This window comes from Lagopus leucura, unplaced genomic scaffold, assembly GCF_019238085.1.
Source record: "Lagopus leucura isolate 7727_CA_CO unplaced genomic scaffold, USGS_WTPT01 Super-Scaffold_100001, whole genome shotgun sequence".
Lineage (NCBI taxonomy): Eukaryota > Metazoa > Chordata > Aves > Galliformes > Phasianidae > Lagopus > Lagopus leucura.
This window is the reverse complement of record NW_024962262.1, coordinates 8919713-8940893: the sequence shown is the minus strand read 5'-3', so window position 1 is coordinate 8940893 and position 21181 is coordinate 8919713. Positions and strand designations below refer to the sequence as shown.

At 35.1% G+C, this 21181-nt stretch overlaps 1 protein-coding gene across 8 annotated transcripts in view; it reads left to right on the top strand.

Annotated features, from left to right (window-relative positions):
* The window catches only part of POSTN (periostin), a 32455-nt gene extending 11820 nt beyond the window's left edge, over positions 1-20635 (top strand). Inside the window, exons 8-24 of one of the 8 annotated variants that reach the window (XM_042867509.1) lie at positions 809-1021; positions 1207-1341; positions 2143-2291; positions 2838-2974; positions 3661-3791; positions 5771-5901; positions 6076-6178; positions 6537-6604; positions 7157-7202; positions 8938-8985; positions 11449-11544; positions 12135-12224; positions 13672-13749; positions 14112-14192; positions 16249-16335; positions 18242-18283; positions 19378-20635. In XM_042867509.1, coding sequence (XP_042723443.1) covers positions 809-1021; positions 1207-1341; positions 2143-2291; positions 2838-2974; positions 3661-3791; positions 5771-5901; positions 6076-6178; positions 6537-6604; positions 7157-7202; positions 8938-8985; positions 11449-11544; positions 12135-12224; positions 13672-13749; positions 14112-14192; positions 16249-16335; positions 18242-18283; positions 19378-19418 — 1676 coding nt within the window. In that variant the 3' untranslated portion in view covers positions 19419-20635. The remainder of the gene's footprint in view (positions 1-808; positions 1022-1206; positions 1342-2142; positions 2292-2837; positions 2975-3660; positions 3792-5770; positions 5902-6075; positions 6179-6536; positions 6605-7156; positions 7203-8937; positions 8986-11448; positions 11545-12134; positions 12225-13671; positions 13750-14111; positions 14193-16248; positions 16336-18241; positions 18284-19377) is intronic. The other 7 variants (XM_042867510.1, XM_042867511.1, XM_042867513.1 and 4 more) reach the window with 7 other exon arrangements.
* Positions 20636-21181: the final 546 nt, after the last annotated feature.

The following is a 21181-nucleotide window of genomic DNA, read 5'->3' as shown; positions in this document are numbered from 1 at the left end:
AAAAGTGGGCCCATGTGAACAGAATGAAGTTCAGCAAGGCCAAGTGCAAACTATTATACTTGGGTTGAGGCAATCAGAGATGTATGTACAGACTCCTTGAGATTAACCTTGCAGAGAAGGACTTGGTGATCCTGGTGAATGAAAAGCTGGACAAGAGCCAGCAGCATGCTCTTGTAGCCCAGAAAGCCTACAGTATCCTGGGCTGCATCATAAAAGAGGTAACCCGTCTATTCTGCTGTTGTGAGGTCCCATTTGGAGTTCTGATTCCAGGCCTTGGGCCCTCAGTACAGGAGGGATGTGTAGCTGTTGGAGTGGGTCCGGAGGAGGGCCACAAAAAAGATCAAATGGCTGGAGCACCTTCTATGAAGAAAGGTTGAGGGATTTGGGCTTGTATAGGTTGGAGAAAAGAAGGCTCAAGGTAGACCCCTCTGCAGCCTTCCAGTACGTGAAGGGAGCCTAAAAGCAGGAGGGGACTGACTTTTTACATGGTCATATAGGGATAGAACCAGGGCTTTCAACTGAAAGATGGGAAATTTAGGTTAGATGTTAGGGAAAATAATTATTCAGAGGGCTGTGAGGTGCTGGCACAGGCTGCTGAGAAATGTGAATACCCCTTCCCTTGAGGTGTTCCCTTGAGGCCAGTTTGAACGGGGCCCTGGGCAGCCTGATCTGATGGCTGGCAATCCTGCCCATGACAGAGGCTGGAACAGGATGGTCTTTAAGGTTCCCTCCAACCTAAGCCATTCTATGTTATATGAATCTATATATCCAAACATCTGTTTACTAAGTTTTTTTCTTTTCCATGCAGCTCTTGTGAAGTTCCATATTTTAAATACTCTTCAGTGCTCTGAAGCGATCATGGGTGGAGCTGTCTATGAGACCTTGGAAGGAAACACACTTGAAGTTGGCTGTGATGGTGAAACTCTTACTGTGAATGGAGTAAAGATGGTGAAACGCAAAGATATTGTAACGAGCAATGGTGTTATCCACCTCATTGATAGAGTGCTAATTCCTGATTCTGGTTAGTAATGTAAATGGCAAACTTACTAAAATGAAGACATTTCCTCTCATCCCACCTAGATTCCTTCACATGTGTTGTTGTTGATAAGGTTATGAAAGCATGAAAAATGCAATTAAGGGGAAAAAAAAAAAAAAAAAAAAAAAAAGAATGTTTTTATATGTCTTTTCTTTCTCCTTTATTTGCAGCCAAACAAGTTATTGAGCTTGGAGGTTCCCAGCAGACTACTTTTACAGACTTGGTAACACAACTAGGACTAGCATCTTCTTTAAGACCAGAAGGCCAATACACTCTTCTGGTACCACAGAATCGTGCTTTCTCAGGTTGGTAGCCTTCAAACATTATCTGAACATTGAAATAAGCAGGAAGGATGTTTGATATTCTGACAGTCTTCCAAATAATTACCAGTACTTGTTCTACATCCCAAAGAAAGACAGTAAGTAAGAATTAGAGATACTTTAGCCTTCCAGAATGAACGCCATACATAAAGACAAAATAAATGTAACCATTAGGCTGCACAGCATTTTCAGTGGTAGCATTTGTTAATGGAAATATTATCTCTAAGACACAAAACATGCATAGATATATAATGGGAAAGCAATGATATTAATGAACTTGCACATTACTCTCAACTTGTGCATTTCTTACATTAGATTAGTTATTTATACTCATGAAATTTATAAAAGGAGGTTGGTATTTTATAGTCCATTAAAACACGGAGAAACTGATAGAAAAGTGCTTTAAAACATGTCTACATATTTGCAGGAATGACCACATGAGCATCCTATCTCTTCCTTCAGAGAAATCTGGGAAGGATTTCAGGTGCACATTCAGAAAGCAAAATTTGGGATAAGTTCACACAGCTGGCACACAAAAATCATCAGCCATTTTGTTTACAGTAGTTAATCTTAACTGTGTCAAAATGTTATTTCTAAATTTGAGAAAGGATAATTTAAAGAAAATGTTTAAGAATTCTTTTCTATTTACACATACCTTTCCAAGTCTTATAAGCATTTCAAGTAAAGATTCAGTATTTCCGTGGTGATGAAGCAGATATCCACAGTCAAACTTGCTTGGATGGAAGTTCACTACTTAAATAATTTATTACTTAATTGGTATTGTAGATGACACTTTACAGATGGATCAACGGCTTCTTAAAACAATCCTGCAGAATCACATTATAAAAGTGAAAATTGGGCTCAATGAACTGTACAACGGACAAGAGCTGGAGACAATTGGCGGAAAGCTGCTAAGAGTCTTTGTGTATCGCACAGTAAGTGAATGGAACTTTCTAGCAATATGCATCCTGACTACAAAAAGGAAAACGTATGAAAGAAAAAAAAAAAAAAAGCTGAATGAAAATGACAATATCTACAATTACCACTATGAAGAAATAAAAAATAAAGCTTTCAAACTAGGAAAAAAAATGAGAATTCAGTCTTTGTGGGAATTTTGCATAAACTACTCTTTTGGAAAAATGAAACAAAATTCAGGATCTGGCATTCAGTTATAAATTTATAAAACTAATTTTTATAACTAAGTAACAAAATCCTCAAAGGAAACAAAAAAAAATTAAGTTTGGAAACATTTCCACTCTGTTAACTTACTCCAGATTTCGTTACTTTTGCTTTCTCAGATTTCCTGGCAAGACAATACAGTGTGATATTTGAAAATCCAGATGAAAACTAATTTTAATCTTAGCAGCCAGTTGGGAAATATACAAACATTGTATTTATTAAATATGCTTAAATGTTTTAATTTAATATATAAATGCTCTATGAGTAGGTGCCTTTGAAACTATCATTTTTCTATTAATCAGGCTGTATGTGTTGAAAATTCATGCATGGTCAGAGGAAGTAAAGAAGGAAGGAATGGCTTTATTCACGTCTTCAGACAAATCATCAAGCCAGCAGAAAAATCTTTGCATGAAATGCTGAGAAATGATAAGCGTTTTAGGTGAGTAGCATCTTGACCGCGCTGAGGTTTGGGTACAGACTGTAGCACAGCTGGACTGCAAAATAATTGTGAACCATGGGTTACTGAATATTTGGGGTGCAAAGAGGGCAGGAAAGAGGTAATGAACTCCTTAAAAACAGTTCTTTACTGCAAAATAGGCAAGAGAGGAGCAAGAGGGTAAAAGGGAGTGGATGACACATTGAGAGCTATAAATGTAGCAGAGTGTGGAGGTTTAGTTACCCAGTGATACTGTTCCATATTGGTGCAGAATGAGACTCATACATCACCAGTCTGTATTTCCTGTCCCCTGTCTTCAGATATCCTGATCCTCCAGAGAGCAACTGCCTTCAGAGAGCAATTCTAATCCTCCCTTCATGTCTTTGATCTGCAGATTTGTTTATTCCCTCAGCTCTGCTCTGATCCATACTGACAATATTTTTACTTTTCAAAGCCTTTTTTTTTTTTCCTTCTCAGTCTGCTACTCTTAAGACAGCCTTTTTTTTCTCTTCTTTCTTTTCTTTTTTTTCTTTTCTTTTTTTTTTTTTTGGTCCACCACTGTCTTGATTCCTGGGAAATAGTGGGATTGTTCGAAAATTGATGGTCTCTCAGAAGAAATGAAGGAACTAAGTGCCCAGACCTAAGTATAGTTATAACATATTTGTGGTTTGTTTGTTTGCTTTAAACAGTGTTTTCCTCAGCCTGGTGAAAGCTGCAGATTTAGATGATGTTCTGTCACGGCCTGGAGCATGGACTCTGTTTGTTCCAACTAATGATGCCTTCAAAGGTTTGACCGATGATGATAAGGCTGTATTGATAAGTAAGTAACAGAAGAAAACTACAAGTATAAGCAATTATGGAAAAACTAATGGGAAAAATAGCTAGTGTATTTCCTAGATGTCTGATTTTTTTGATGTCTGATAAAGCAGATAACCTTTTGCATAAACAAGCTACAGGACTTCTCTAAATTAGTTTTTTCTTCAGTGATAGAGAAAATATCTTTTTAGGGAAAAAACATTCAACATTAAATTATCCTCATTTGTTGACATATTATCTTTTACTTTATATGAGGGAATGTGAATTTGGCTTGCTGTACTAGTGCAGGAATAGCAGTTGCCCTGAATTCAACATCCAGAAGAGCAGCCACATTTTCTGCTCCTGTACTTTTTAAGTTAAGGTTCAAAGACTTGAAACAAAATCCCATGAATCCTTAATAACTTCTGAGAGTCCAGCTTAGAGCACTGATAAGTAACTGCCCTAGCATAACCCAGCTCTGTGCAGCCATTAGCTCACTAACGAGGCATTGTAAATTTGAATTCCCTCTTAGTAATTTAAAATTATGACTCTGGTATAAATTACCTTCTGGTGTGGTGTGTGTTTAGTAACAATAAACTAACAGATAACCTAAATGAATGTCATTAAAGAGCCATAAAATCAAAAGAAGCTTGAACTTAACCAACTAGATGAACACTATGGTTCTATTTTTAAGACTGGGTGTGCTTGCAAAAGAAACAAAAGAAATGGAGGCCTGTTTTGTCACAACTAACTACTTCATGTTGCAGCCCAGGCCTGCATTCTTTCAAATCATTTTGACAATCTAGAAAACCGTGTGTCCATTCTGCTTTTCAAGGACTTTTATGTACTGGCTTTTCCTACCATTGTGATGTAGTTTATACTTAATTTCATTTGCAGTTAAAATTTTAGTTTTACCCTATTGTTTTTACAGCTTAAAGTCCATTTTTTAGAGTCAGATTGATTTCTGGAACTTTATCTTGTCTTTTTTTTAAAAATACAGTGTTATTTTTTATGTAAAATTTAAACTTTAAAATAAATTTTCTTTAAAGGAATATAAAAATATTTATCTGTAAGAAAGATACAGAACAAAGATTATTTTTATTCAATGACCATTGTGTCAAAGAGCAAAAGAAATCTAGTAAAACAAGCTTTCAAATGGCCATGCTTAGGCTCTGTATATAATTTTATTCTATCTATTGAAGATTCAGTCACATAAATTTGGCACTGATTTTAGAAGGTAGAAAAGAAGCATTTAATTGAACTTCAGCAGTAAAGTGAATTGCAGTGGTATAAGCAATCAGCAAAAGCAGAGAAAGGGAAATGCTCACTGAAAAAGAAACTAGGAAAAGTTATAATCTCTCAGTTTCATTGAAGCTGAAACTTTTAGGAAGAATAATCAATATTAGACAATATTCCATGTAATATTATGTTTTAAATCTGTCCTGCTTGGTCTTGTGGATATTCCTACAGCTCATCCTTTGTTTCCATAGATGTGGAGCTCCAGAGGGCTGTCATGATACTACCTTGGATTCCAGAATCCATTTCCTTTGCTAGTCTTGGAAATGTTGGCTTTTTTTTCTTTTCTTCCCAAATAGAAATGAAACCTATGAAATAAGGAAATCACTCCCAGAATGGGGTTGTTTTTCTCAACTTCTCTCCCTCTCACAGTATGTAAGACCAGCAAAGGATCATACTCCACATGACATTCTTCTAATCTGCCTGCAACTTTGTCCTGCCCAAGATAGAAAATGTGTGTATAGTGAGCTATGAGTTATCCCCATTCATCCTGGAAGGGTGTTACTTAAGAGAATATTTACATTTATTTCAGTGCCAACACTGTCAGATATAGTTCCCTTTAATTGCAAGGATGTTAAAGTAGCAGTTTATCTAGTATCTTGATGATACTTGATACTGTAGACTGCTTAGTGTTTCTGAATTTAATGGTTTTGTGGAGCATAATTAGAAAATCTCTTACTTGTATTTCTTATTTTTCAATTTAAATAGGAGACAAAAATGCTCTCAGGAACATTCTCCTTTACCACCTGACACAAGGAGTTTTCATTGGAAGTGGCTTTGAGCCTGGTGTGACAAACATCCTTAAAACTATCCAAGGAGGAAAACTGTACTTGAAAACAGTTAAGTCATGAAAAAGAACTCTTTCTAATACAATCTTGTAATGGAGATTTGACATTCAATGTCTATATTTTGATATTTTGTGTGATATTTCTCAGAATGTAGCATTAAGGGGTTTATTTTTTATTTTTTAAATTTATTTTTTAATATCATTGATAACTTCTGTTCTTTACCAGGTGAATGATACTCTTCTGGTTAATGAACTGAAGTCAAGAGAACCTGATCTCATGGCAACCAATGGTGTAATTCATGTTATTGATAAACTCCTATATCCAGCAGGTGAGTATTAGTTCATGGAATTTACATGCATTTCTGAATCTGTATCTTATGTGCAGTAACTGTAAAAAGTTACTTCCTTTAAAAAGACAATTTCTATGTGGAATACAAAACAAAAAGTGTACATCACTGTTTATTCTATGTGTTGTCTGAAACCATGGCAACTCTTTGAACTGTTATGAAAGTCTAGTATATGGAAGATAAGATGTCTTGGGTTATCTCTCTCTCAATACAGAAGAATGTGTATGTACAAATACATGCTTTTATGAATTAATGAAAATCCTTACATATCCTTGCTACTCCAAATGGAAATAAAACATATGCACATGTGTCCTCTTACATGCTTATTTCTTCTTTTCAGATCTGCCTGTCGGAAATGATCAGTTGCTCACAATCCTGAAGAAGCTGATCAAGTATATTCAAATCAAGGTATTCTTATAATAATGTCTGTCCCCATTGTCCTTTTGGCAGGATCTGCAAAATCACTTGCATTATCACTCAGAAATGGTTCTTTGGCTCTGCTTCTTCAGAATGCAACACGTAATAGTTGCTCCCAGTCTCCCAAGTGTAATCTTGAATTATACAATGCATGCAACAGTTAGAAGTTATGTTTTTCATCACCAAGTAATTGCAGAATATTTGCACATAGGCAACTCCAGTGTGAACTGGCCCAAATATACTGTTTGCTTCAGGTACACTTTATCACTACATCAGCATAGGTAAATTCCAAGTCCTTAAGGCAACCTGTCTTTGAAATATCAAGCAAGTAACTCGTTCAACTCATTAACCTCAAAGCCTATGGAGAAAAATAGGGATCTGTCTTATTCTCTTGAGCCTATGTTCACTTTCAGTCATGAATGAGAGGACATAGTCAAATAGAGTAGCCTGACTTTTTGATCAGTTAACCAGCGATTTCTGTGTACAATCTTTAGAAAATGGAAATGCAAGTGCTCTTTTAAACATACTTTTCTGTATTTATAGTTTGTTCGTGACAGTACCTTCAAAGAGATTCCACTGACGTTTTACAGTAAGTTAATTTTAAATATTAACAGATGGGTTTGAGATTGCTTTTTAATGTTACCAGTTTCAATCTGGATTGTAGATTTCTTTTTTTATTTTTTCATTTTTTTTTCAATCGATAAGTAAGCAATTTCTGGCAAGATAAGGTTGGCCAATGAAGCCCAGGAAAAGAAAGACTCAAATGTTTTTGGCTATTGCATGTAGCTGTATACACTTTTATCCCTTTCAAGATGACAGGGAAGAATCCCTAAACTAAGCTTCTCAGACTGGAGCAGACAAGACACATATGGAAAAGACTTTTTTTTCCACTTTCTAGCTGAAGTTCAGTGCTTGTTGCACAGAAGTCGTATGGCTTCAGAAGCTCTGAAAGATGTCGCATTGACCAACTCTACATTTGATATGCTTTCATTTTCACAAATGCTTCCAGTGAGACAGTGGACCTTTTCCACCTGTTTTCCATACATGCAAATATGAGTCTTTATAGAACCAGCTGCTTCAAACATTTCCTCTATGAGGAATAAATATGAAAAAGGAAACTTTCTTGCTCTCTCATAGCCTTTCTAAGGGTTTGCTTTTACTATCTGCACAGAAAGCATTATAAAACCATAAAATCACAGAATATCTGAAGTTGGAAGGTACCCACACAGGAGCATTGAGTCCTGGCCTGTACGCAGCACCACCTGAAATTCAAATCTTTTGTCTGAGAGCGTTGTCCAAATGCTTCCTGATCTTTGTCAGGCTTGGTGCTGTGCCCGCAGCCCTGGGCAGGCTGTTCCATGCCCTCCGCTCTGTTGCTATCACACAGAGCAGAGCTCAGCGCTGCTCCTCTGCTCCCTGTGAGGAGCTGCAGCCGCTGTCAGGCCTCCTCTCAGCTCCTCTGCTCTGGGCTAAGCAAATCAGGAGTCTCAGCTGTTCCTCATACACATCAGTTTGTATCAGAATGTGAAGTTACGCAGATTAAATTTCTGCAGGACTACCCACATTTCTCAGTAGAAATGGAGAACATCACATGAGAGTTTGTAACTCTAGGATGAATATACTGAATTTTAAAGGCTCTTGGAACAACAACAACAACAAAATGGAATATGTATTTCACAGCCATTGATAGTAGCACAAGAAGCCATGTCTATGAGCTGGAGCAAGGAATTTCAATGTCGAGCATTAAGAAAGTTGTATAACTGTTGATTTAGTTCAACATGGCTGTGACCTCTAAAGTGAAGGTTTGTAGAAATGGCTGTGAGTCAGATCTGTCAGCAATGTTTTATAAACACATGTCTGTTTTAGTTGTAGAGGGGCAAACTGATACCTATGAGTATCACACTATTTTCTGTGAAATGCAAGAATAGCTCTCAGTGTTAGAGGGTCTCCTCTGTTTACTACTTGAGCTCTTTAAGAAAAAAAATGGGCAAAATTCAAAGTTAAGGTATGCTGGGAAATAGTATAGATTCTTATAAAGAGGATTGTATGAGACAGTATTATTATTTATCTTATGTTATTTCATGACCAGTGGGTTTTATGAGGCACAAACAAAAGAAAATAGCACATTAGAAGACTGTCTACAGTATATACCACCATTTAGTAAATAGAACTGAGATCCATACTCTGAGGCATTTCAAGTTAGTTTACCTACTGTTAATATGTGTAACGTTATTCACATCTTTATGACCAGATGTGAATTATGACCATCAAGAGTTATCATTAAGAATGGAATGTGTTTTATATTCCATTTTCTATACTTTCAGAAATTAACATAATTGAAAGCAACGTGCAGCCTATCGTCAGAAAGGAAGGTAAACAGGGCCTTCCAATATATATATCTGTATATGTTCAAATATGTATATATACAGAATATATATTGTATTTATTTAACTGAATGTATTTTGTACTTAACAACTCCAGGTTGTTCAGTACTTTGCTGGAAAAGCAAAGATACAAATATTGTGATTAGAACTGGCTGAAATGTTTTGTATGAAAAGATTTCTCACAGTTATTCTCCCCAGATGGATTTTTTTTTCCCATGGGCATTTTAAAAACACATTGTTTAATACAACGTTTTTTAAAAAGCGTGCCTTTTAAACGCCTTAATGTTACTCTACTTTATATAAGTATTACTATACTTAAAGTATAAAGAAAATTGGATTCTGCAATTGAAACATTTTTCATGTTTTTGTATTGAAGTAGTTATTTTAAAAGATTTGTTACACATTGAAGTGCAACCAACTAACCAAACATTAAAAGCAATAGTTAATTTCTTTATAGATTTCAATCAGTTCTAAATACCAATATCTGTCAAATGCCTGGAAAAGACAGCCAAACTGTTTGTCTCAAATCAAAAGCATGTTTTAAAGAATAGATAAGTGGTGTGACTGTAGAGAACAAAAAGTGGGGCCATAACTATTAGAAACACTTGTAATTCATAGCGTAAATAAAACATCCCTTAGTTTCACTAAACCGGTGACCATGCTTATTTGCTCCAGTTTCCTTCTGAAATGTAAACGCTCAAAAGGAATCTGGTGGAGCTCAACTGAGAACAAAGGCAGTCAGAATACCTTGCAGAATGCTCATGCAAACTGATTAGCCATTGTTTCTGTGAAGGCTCCCATCCACCAGAAGTGATGAGTTTTTTTTGTTCTGTGTTTTGTCCCACCTAGCATTAGATACTATCTTATATATTTATATATGTATATGCTAACGCTTGTTTCCTCGTCTCTGTTATGAAATCAGAGCTACAGAGCAAAAGAAACATGAAATTGATTCCATATATTGTAATTTGACCAAAATATTTTAGAGATCTTCATAAGATGAAGGTGAATTACCTTCTGGAGGTACCTGCTCTTCTATATTAAATCCGAAACTGGAGCAGATAGTTTTGGTAATTTAGTATAGTTTGAAAGATGAGGAAAAAAATAAGGAAAAAAATGAAATGTCCGAGCACTTCTCTGCGAATGTACAACTAAGTGCTATTTGCCAAAGAGGCATAAAATATTTTCACATGTTAATGAGCATTGAACTGTCACTCCTTACCGCTGCCAGTACAGTATTCCTGTTTTGAGATACTATCCAAAGAATGATCTCTGGCCAACAGAATCTGCCTAATGATGACTCAGATGTAGTCCCAGGAGAGTTGGTTCAGGCCCTTTTTAGCTTGCTTGCAATAACAGCAATGAGTAGGAGCTCCCATCAGAACCACATATGCCTACAGTTGTCTGTGTAAAAAGTTGCACGTTATATTTTGCAACATAATGTCTGTATGTTCCAGCAGAAAATCATGGCAGGGAGATTTCATTAAAACAAACAAACAAAAAATCAATCAGTCATTTTACAGCTTGCTGTTTGCCACTTGCAATCTTAGTGATTTCTGGTGGTGTTGTGAGTCATTGTCTCTACATAAGGAAGTTTAAAAGAGATCTCAGGAGTTAAATCTGTTGAAACCCAGTCCTAACAAATTAATCCCAGCATCCTGTCATGCAGAGGCACATTTTATCAATGTGGTCTCCATGGATTTCACAAGATAAGAGTTTACCAAATTATTTGCTTTGGCCATTGATATCAAGATGACATCTCCCATGAATCTCAGAGGATGGTAGCTGGTCTTGCTGACAAATACCTTTGCAGCCTCTCTGGTTGAGCTCTGAATTTTACCTTAATTTTTCTTTACACTGTATGACCACAGCTGAGGTCTGGCTAGCTTTAGAAAACATAAAAACAACAAAAAAGGAATCAGCCATTCGTAAATAAAGAAATAATAAATAAACAATCTGAATTAATTTAAAGACCCAGTTTCCTTTTGGGTATCTGTAGAGTTGGTAGGAAATAACACGATGAACATTTTTCTCTTCAGTCATTTCCAAGTTTTCAATACTTTACACGCTGATGATTATCAAAGCAATAGCTGTAAGATTCTAGCAATGTGTCAGAATAGGTATTTTACCAGTATGTATGCTTTCCTTCTTCTGCTGACAGTCTTTTTGCCCAAGTCTTGTCAGATATTAAAAATGCCCAATGCACAGAAGTAAGAAATATTTCTAAACAGTAAATGTGCAGTAAGGTCTAAATTTGAGGTAGTATGGAAGGAAGTGCAGGATTGTGCAGCCACAGCTGCAGATGCCTACTCAGATTTTAAAAAGACTCTTTTATGGTCATCTGGCTTATTTTGGGTAGGAATGGTAATGATAACTTAATCTCAGCCCTGGGGAATACCGTGCATATTTTTATGGCTATTCATAACATGCTGTTTTTTCCTTATGTCACAGACCCATCTATTACACAGCTCACTAAAATAATTGAAGGAGAACCTGAGTTCAAAATAGTCAGGGAGGGAGAGACAATAACTAAAGTGATTCATGGAGGTTGGTATGCTTTCAGCAACTCAATTTGTATTAGATGAAATTTGAAACATTATCTGTTCCCCATCAGTTTTTGTTTGGATGAAAATTATTCATGTTGGACAACTGACCAGTTTTTAAGGAGAATTACTGTATTGGATTGTATGATTTCATTCTCACTTCTCACGCATTTCAGAAGTGTTTTGTCTTTTTATCTGTCTAGCTGTAACTCTTACAGCCAAGATAGTGTTAGAAATGCTCTCTCTGCATGCTGACATGATACCTGCTTAAGTTAAGAACTGTTTAGGATGTAATTTTTGTATAGAAGGACAGCTTTGTCAGACAAAGAAATTGACTGTTTTTTTTCCTGCTTTGCTAGGGACTTTGAGGATTTTATGTCTAGGAGTGTTTCAAAGAAAATAGCATGTGCCCATTCTACATCTGGGGGAAACTCAGTTTCTGGTCTACTGAGAGCAATCTGACTTAAAAAAAATAAATAAATATATATATATTGTAATTCCTAGTGTGCTTCATTAAGTTTCAGTTTCTCAAAAGCAGCACTTCAAACATTGCTCATCAATTTATTAATATCTTCACTTTAAAAATCCTCATAGAACCAATTATTAAAACGTACACCAAAATCATTGATGGGCGACCTGTGGAAGTGACAGAGAAAAAAGTAACAGAAGAAAGAATTATTCAAGGTAACTCATGCTGAGCTGTTCAGTGAAGTTCTCTATTACATACTGAAATAACACTGCTTAAGTCCTGTACTAATGCCTAAATTGCATTTCCTGGAGAGGAAATGTTATTCCTGCTATTTGTCACTGTGTATGCTCAATTTTTTTCTGTGTCTGCTACATATACATGTACAGAAAGAGTTACAACATCTTGCATGCAAAAACACAGAAACTCATCTTTTCTCATTTTTCTTGGATTCTAACTACCGTTTCAGGATGGGACTGTTACTCTGAATTATTTTTAGTCTATCTTATTTTAGGATTAATTTTTGGGGTATGCATATATATGCATTTTCGAGTTATTTTTATATCTCCAGCTAGTCTTCATTTTGTCAGTACTAGACCTTGCTTGCTTTTGCATTACATCTCAGGATTTCTTGACACTTATTTCAGAAATAATGACTATAATAATCCTTTGTTTCTGTGTGAGGGGAGTCTATATTTTTCTAACACCTACAAGGCAGACAGTTGTTTAGTCCTAATGTAGAATAGAACTGATGAGCATCTTTTCCTTGATCTTTTTCAACTGTAAATTTCAATCTTTCCTTTACAAATTTCAGTTACATTTGACCTACAGTGCAGATTTTATGTTTAGGAATTCTAGAATCTATACAGAAATTGAAATGAGTGGAGTGAGGCATAGTGTATAGTATAAATTAGTATGTAGTATAGTATAACTACAGTATAAATTATTTGCTAACATATTTGATCCCCTTGAATAGATTCAGTTTTAACACCATAGCAAAAATACTGTCTGCATGAAAAGCTGCAAGGGAAAGACAGTGTTAAAGGAATGTATTGATTTAGCAGAAGGTATTCAGATTGAGTTTATGTATGACAATTTGAGATGTCATTCAAGCAGGAGAGAAAGAGGAAATAGGAGAAGTTATTCTAATGCAACTACTTACATATAATGGAATTAAACAAAAATAAAAATGAAAAAAAAAAGATATTTTTTAATATGCCCATTTCTCAAGAGAGAATATTTCTGGAAAAGAAAATCATATTTTCTTGTTTCATTACAACAGTGGTCTCAGACCATTTTTCACTGAGGAAATACCGACCTTATACAGCAGTGTGATTAAAACTGTGCCTTTCTTCCAGAATGTGAGCAGATGTTTACTATGCTAAATTTGTTGAACTACTTGTCTGAATAGCTGTAAACTGTAGTTGTAACTCTCTTTCATTTCAGTTTGGAACACAGTGAAGGATAAAACCACCATAGAAGCAGATTAAAACACATTAAAGATAGAAACAGAGTGGGGTTTAAATAAGAAAAACAAACAAGCAAACAAAAACAAACAAATAAAAAAAAAAACAAACACAAGCTTTAATATTTATTAAAAATCTTCAACGATAGTTCTGTTACACATTACAGTTAAAGTCCCTGTTTTATACATCTTTGTTTCAGGTCCAGAAATAAAATATACCAGAATTACTGCAGGTGGTTCAGACAATGAAGAAAATTTGAAGAGATTGCTTGAGGAAGGTTAGTATCCTTATCTTCTTTAAAAGAAGTAAATAAATAGAACACAGAAAACCAGCACGATATTAGTTAAGTAATAACTGAATGTGTATTTTGTTTTCTTCAAATGTGCTGATAGAACAAAATCAGAGATTAAGCCTTGGAAACTAAGAAATGTCCAAATCTGATCTCCTGTAATATATAGTAAGCTATCCTTGTCATGAAAAATGGTGTTTCCAGTGTTTTGCATGGAGCTTAATATCATCACAGATGACATTTGTAATTCAACAGAATTCTGTAACATGATACATTTGATTATGTGCTGTTGTATGATTGTCATGTATTTTCTGTCAATCAATTTTTTGCCATAACCTGTATCCTGTCAGAGGTTACCAAGGTGACCAAATTTATTGAAGGTGATGGTCATTTACTTGAAGATGAAGAAATCAAAAGACTTCTGCAGGGAGGTAATTCGGTGTATTACAACTAACCTTTTTGCAACAGGTTATGACAACTGAAACCTCTCTCAGAAATGTTCAGCTCAACATTTTTTAAAGACTGACCTAATGGAAGTGAAATTTTAATACAAGAAAAAAAAGAAAAAGTGCAATGCTGTGTCAGATATCTGACAAAGTGCCAAATTTTGATTAAACTATTTTGATATGTTATCAATCACAAAAATTTTTTTTCTTTTTTTTTCTCAGTCTTTAAAAAGATGTCTAATAAAAACCTAGGAGAGCAATGAAGATTTATTCCACTAGCTGTGAACTCTTTTGATCAGCAGATTTAAATATGTGGAAAATGGTTATGAAATCCAAAGTATTGTAATAGGCCAAATGTATCTTCCTCATCAGTTATCCAGAAATGAATGTTCATTGCCCTCATGTAAATAATCAAAGGCATGTTGATCATCCCTCTTTCAGTGCTTACAGGTGATGAATATGGAGGCATTAACTTTAATTCTTTTCAAATATAGCATTCCAAGGAATGGTTTCCTTTCCTTCTTGCTCTTCTGATTCTAACAGTCTTGGCAGTATATAACCAGTAGCTGTAGAAAACTGATGAAAGAACTTGTGCTTATGAAATTAATTCTTATCTATTCAATTGGGAATGTTCTCTGCTTAATATATAGACTAAAATAACAATCTATAATAGCAATGGAGAATAAAACAGAGAATTCAAGTATTGTGTTTTTAGTGAAGGTGAGAAGTTCAACCATGTTCACGAATATTTCTCCTAGCACAAATTAGCTGAATCCAATTAATTTTATGTTCACTTTATAATAATTTAGTAACTTGAATACCACTGAATTAGCTGACAGTTCAACTATGTGTTCACAGAAGTAAATCTAGTAGCCCTTTGCAAGCACCATTCTGTGTACTTGAATTAAACATCAGGTAAAAACTTAGTGATGGCTGAAAGACAGTAATTTTCCATCAAACAAAACCATGCTAGCTGATAATGCAACTAGTCCTACAGACAAACCAAGATATGATCATGAATACTGATTACTATATTAATCTTTGGTCTTTTAGAGAGCCAGATCTTAGTTTTACTGCTCTAGCCAGGATTAGTCAACAGTCATTGGAGAGAGAGATGAAATTCCTGAGGATATTTCCATTGTACCCTATCCTAAGCATCCCAACTATGAGTTATTCTCTGCAGATGCCTATTTCAGTGGTGACTATTTAAGTGAAAATTGAAAATGAGAAAAAGTATATCAAACTATGTTCTATTGGTCCCAAACAGTCTATGAAGAGTGTGTATAAATTTATCCCAGAAACGTGCAAAATCTTCCACTACAGAGGTATACAACTAAATACACACAATCTGTATATCTTACAGGGACCCATAGATGTGAAAAGTGAGAAATAATTTACTTGGAGTAAATTTAGTAAAGACAATACTGTCTCTTGAATTCTTGCTATTTTTCCTTGCTATTATATGTTAGATTGCATAAGCATCCTGCTTGGCAGAATGAACCATACAGGCAGATTTCAAGCTGTTGTTTAATCTGATTTTTTTCTATCTTTTCCATGATTTACCGTCCAGTCAGCTGCCCTTAGCTACCATGACAATATCTTACCATACATTCAGCCAAAAAAAGTGGATACACACAATACTTTCTGGCTGTTGGTGATAATAGCAGTAATATTTTATGACTTTCTTGTCTACATCAAATTTCTTGTTTTACTGAAAATTTCTAAAGTACTTAAATCTGAATCCAGACAAAAATAGATGCATTCCCTCTAAATTAAAAGATGGGCTTTAATTCAACTTGTATGATGTACAGTACTGCTAATTATAACTGGCAGTCTGTGCTGGAACATCCTAAAAGCCAAGATTGTGATGAATGATTTCCAGCTCTAGAGAGGGAATCACCTGTATCAGGGCCAAGAATATCAGCAGGACTTTACAGCATGATTACTGTGGCCTGCATACACCTACTCCCAAAATGGCATTCTTTCCACTGAAGTTTTCTGTGCTATCCCAGATTTAACTTGTTTTTAATGCTTATCATAGCTGGAACTGAGTACACCAAGGTTACTAAAGTAATTGAGGGAGAACCACAGATTATCGAGAGAGAAATCAAGAAAGTCCATTTGGAAGGTTAGTTTGTCTAAAAATCCAATATCACTAAGGCCTCCTATGTCTGAAGTAATCATTCTAGGTGCAGAATTATAGTATTTATTTATTCATAAAAATTACTTAGGTCTGAAGTCAATATTTTAGCTGAAAGAGTTTTTATGTTTGTTTTGGAAAAAAAATTCTTTAACATTACAGAGAAAAATGTTGAGGCTTATCTTGTGTCTGAAAGTAACCAAAAGATTTGGCAGGCATAGTAGACAAGAGGAAATATCTAAACCACAAAGCATAGGTAAAACATTTGAAGGAACATGCACCTTTCTCTAAGCAGCACATCCAGAAGAAGACCACGTGAGTTGTTTTTAACATGAGATATTTCGTGTCAATGTTAATATGATCTGTTGGGTTCTCAACTTAGTAAAAGAGCGGGGTGGAAGGACTGCAATCTCTGGGCATGAGTGTAAATGTCAATTTCATCCTATTGTTAAGTGAGGGAAGTTCATCATTTTTAAAAAGCTGAATGGAATTGGAGTCCAACCTGAGGACCCAACTAATGGCTTCAGCCTGGGTATATGCCAAGAATTAATTCTTTAAGTCTAACAATCTTTTTTTTTTCTTTTTTTTTTTTTTTAATTAAAAAGTACTTTGCTTTGTGTTTCTTTTGGATTAGTATGAAGGTACTTTTCTAAATCTAATTCTCATGATGCAGAGTAACAATGTATTTGAACTACAAACTCATAGACATAATACGGTTTTATACTTCTTACAATTTGAAGTTTACACTAAATGCTGAAGGTACACCAGTTATTTGTTATGTTCAGTGTTGAGAAGTACAAGGCATGCAGGGAAATCAACTATTGCCTGAAAAGTATGACTTTTGACCATGGGACCTTACCTGAAAATGTACTACTTCACACAGGCCACGTTCATTTTCACGTTCTCATTTTCAGGATGTTGAAGAACTTGGTACAAATGCACACCAGTTAGCCTCAGCTAAAAGAGGCAAAACCTGTATCTCAGGGCAACACATTTACAAACCTTATACCTCAAGATGAAAAGAGAACTGCTGGTTAAACGAAGAAACAAGTACTTCATGTAAAGAAGGAAAATTGCTACAGTCGTATTCCTGTGACAGTGATAGAAGCATGCTGTCTTAAGTTTCTGAAATGTTTTTCCTTCTGTTGAGAAGACACCTGGTTTTAAAAAATATTTCATGAGAAAAAGGGAAAACTCTCCATAGAATTGAATCAGTCTTTTGGAAAATAGATGTATCTGTTAGTGAGAATGGTACCTTGTTGGGCTTTGTTCCACCATACCCCTTAAAGTAGAAGTCTCTGAGAACATCAGCTGACCCGTAAATATGAAGTGATGCTGTGGGCTCTCGGTGAAGCTACACATCACACATCTAAGTGCAACTGGACATGTGAACAAACATCTTGCAACAGCTGCATTTCAACCGTATCATTTTTACATAATTCCTAAAGAAATGTCTTGCAGTGCTCTGCAAGCAGACCTGAACTTCCTCTGCCAAAAGTTGAGATCAAGTTCTGGGCAGTACACTAATATGAATTCGCACCTCGCTGTCAGCATCAGATAGCTTTTGCCTGAGTAAAATGTCCTGGCCAATGTCCATGTCATGCAAATGTCCACACAAGATCAGTGTGAATAATGGATCAGTTCATAGCGCTAAAATTTAAAAATCTATTTGAAATATTGATAGAATTCTATGCATGAATACAAATGGTGGAAATGCGTAAACTGTATTTATTATTAGCGTTCATCTTTCAGGTGATTGAGTCAATCTAACAAAATCCTTAATTCATTAAAAACATTTAGAGCAGATGTTACAAGTCTACAATGGGTTTCCAACATTTATAATGAATTATACCTCTTACAAATAACTTCTAACTGAAACATTTCTATTTTCTAGAAGCACCTGTACGGAAAGTACAAGCAAACAAGAGGACACAAGGTAAAAGCAAAACATATGTTAAAAACTTCTAGCATATTTCAAGTATTTTCCCCTGCTACGTTTAAGGTGAAACAGGATGGAACTTAAAAAAACAGAGTTCTAAAGGAAAGAGTTGCATTTCTGCTTAAAAAAAAAAAAAGAGAAAAATTAGCAAAATTTGGTAAATGACTTATGCATGCTTTATATACATATATGTTTTTCTATCTGAAAGAACTTTTATTATGTGCTTTGGTCAGGTATTGTTTTGTAATAGAATAAAGTTGTCAAAGTTTAGAGTCTAGCACTATGAAAAGGACAGTTGTGTTTTAACCCAGAAGGCAGCTCAGCATACAGCTGTTAATTCACTCCTACCTCCCTGTGAGGTGGGGGAGATAATCAGGGAAAAAAACAAAGCAACAAAAAAAGTACAGTTGAGATAAAAACTATTTACTAAAACATAAAAGGAAGAGAAATAATAGAAGTAATGATAATAACTTATATATATTTAGAAAAGAAGTGGTGCTCAACACAATTTCTTGCCACCCGCCAACTGATGCCCAACCAGTCTCTAAGCAGTGGCTGTGCACCCTCTGGCGAGTTCCTCACAGTTTTATACGTGTTTGTTTTTTTTTTTTTGCATTACATCATATAGTATGAAATGTCCCTTTGGCCAGTTCCAGGTCAGCTGTCCCAGTTCTGTCCCCTCCCAGTTCCTTGTGTTTCCCAGACTTCTTGGTGTCAGGTCACTAAGAGAAACTGAAATCTGAATCTTCCTTGTCTCAGCAAAACCTGAAATCTAGGTGTGTTATCATCAGTTTTTCTCCTAAAGCCAAAGTATTATACCAGACACTATGAAGAAAATAACTGTCCCAGCTGTAACCAAGACAGTGACACTGTGGGATTCCCCACTGTGGGATTTGTAACACAGGGATTCCACATTATCTGGGTTGATTGAGAAACTGAGACAACTATAATTCCCTAGCTGCCAGCATAGCAGGGATTCAGTGTCAAGCTTCATTTTTTCCTCTTTTCATCAGTAAACACAGTAACGTATACATATGCAGTAACATATTACATATAATTACATTATATTTTCTTTTTCTTTTTTTCTCTAGGGGGATCAGCAAGAAGGAGGACAAGACTAGCTTATTCTTAAAAGCTTTTCAAGATAGAATCCACAGAATTACAAATAAACAGTGTGGTCTTTGAGAGAAAGAGAAAATGTTTTTTTTTTTTTTTTAAAAAAAAAAAAGAAAAAGAAAAAGAAAAAACATTAGAAAAAAATGTGTTTTGTATAACAATGTAAACTGAACCATGAATCCACAAAAAGATGTGAAAATGCAGATGCTTACTAACAGCATAATGCTCACTAGGGGTATTCCATTGGAGGTGCTATAAATGCTCTTAACAGTAGGCTTTATGCAAGGAGGAATCCTGGAACTGCTGAAGACGTAAGAACTTCCTCCAACTTCTGTAGAGCCAGGATTCCCTCTTAAATCGGTTAGTAAACGTTTGCAGGATTGGATTCAAAAACAGCAGGGAACAATACAGAATGTATATTTTTTAATTATTTTTATTTCCACTAAATAAGAAATATAAATGAAATCAGATCATTTCTAGAGAAAAAATCACCTCAGGTGACTTTTAGAATGAGTATTGTAAGGAAATATGAGTGTTACGTAGCACTTTTGGTTCAGTAGAATTGTATGTCCTTTATAAGTCAGATTTTGTCATGTTTTTAATGTCATAGTGAAATGGATAACATTACCTTTTCTAAACAAAGAAATAAGCCTTATATTCAGTGTATCTCTTTGTTCTGCATTGCGTATCCAAATGTCATATGGTAAATGTGGCTAATGGGAGCTCTTAGTAAGGGGGGGAAAAAATGTTATGATCTTCCTAAAATGTATTTGAGACCAGATTGAACTTTATTTATGTGAAAAATAATTCTTGCTGAAGGTATGATGTACCAACACACATACTGAGATTCTAAAGTGTTTTCCCAGTTTTCCCTAAATATGTCTTTTGGTGTTAAAGTGGATAAATAAACTGCATGCAAACAATTAACTGTGCATGGAAAATGGTGTCACAAAGAGGAGATTAGGTCTAAAAACTTTTATATCAAATCATGCTTTGCTAATGTCTGGTATTAATGTGGACTTGTCTGTAAATTATATCATTTCCATAACTAATTTTGTACTCATAAAAATTGTTTACTTTGTTAATGAAAGCTGGAAAACAATTACTCATGGACTAAGAAAAAACATGCCTTCAAAGTGCCTTAATTCTGCAAACCAAAGTTTAAGAGGAAACATCTGATGTGCTTTTATATTTCTGTCTTGAAAGAAATACTCAATAAAGAATTTGGCTAAATTTTGTTGTATTTATGATTTTTTTTTTAATGATAAAGCAAACTGTATATATTCATAAGCTATCAGTGTAGTTGTAGATAAAAACATGCCTTCACAGAAGCAAGCAGATGCTTTACTTCCTCATTTAGCACAAATTAATGCCCTTTAACTGCATGACTCTCCTTAGACAGAATTAACTTCTCCCTTAATTCCATAATCATGTACCATGAGCATTACTCCCTTAATTTCTTTTCAGGGGGGTAAATCTGCCTAAGTATTGTACTGTTATGTTTTGTAGACCTATTGAGCTAATAGAGTATTTTAATGTGGTGACCAATAAAACATCTGTAAGGTGTTACAGTGCTTTGCAATCAGTGCTGCTTCCAAAAGGAAGAATGGAAGGATGGCTGCTAATCCGTGTTAGAGCTTTTAGGTGAGACTGAAACCTCACAGTACTGCTCAGAGGTTGAACTGAAACTGTCACCCTTCTCCACGATCTTTTCCTGAAATCAAGACATATTTCAGCCCTGCATTTTCAGTGTTGGCTTTTCTTCTTTTTCATTGTATG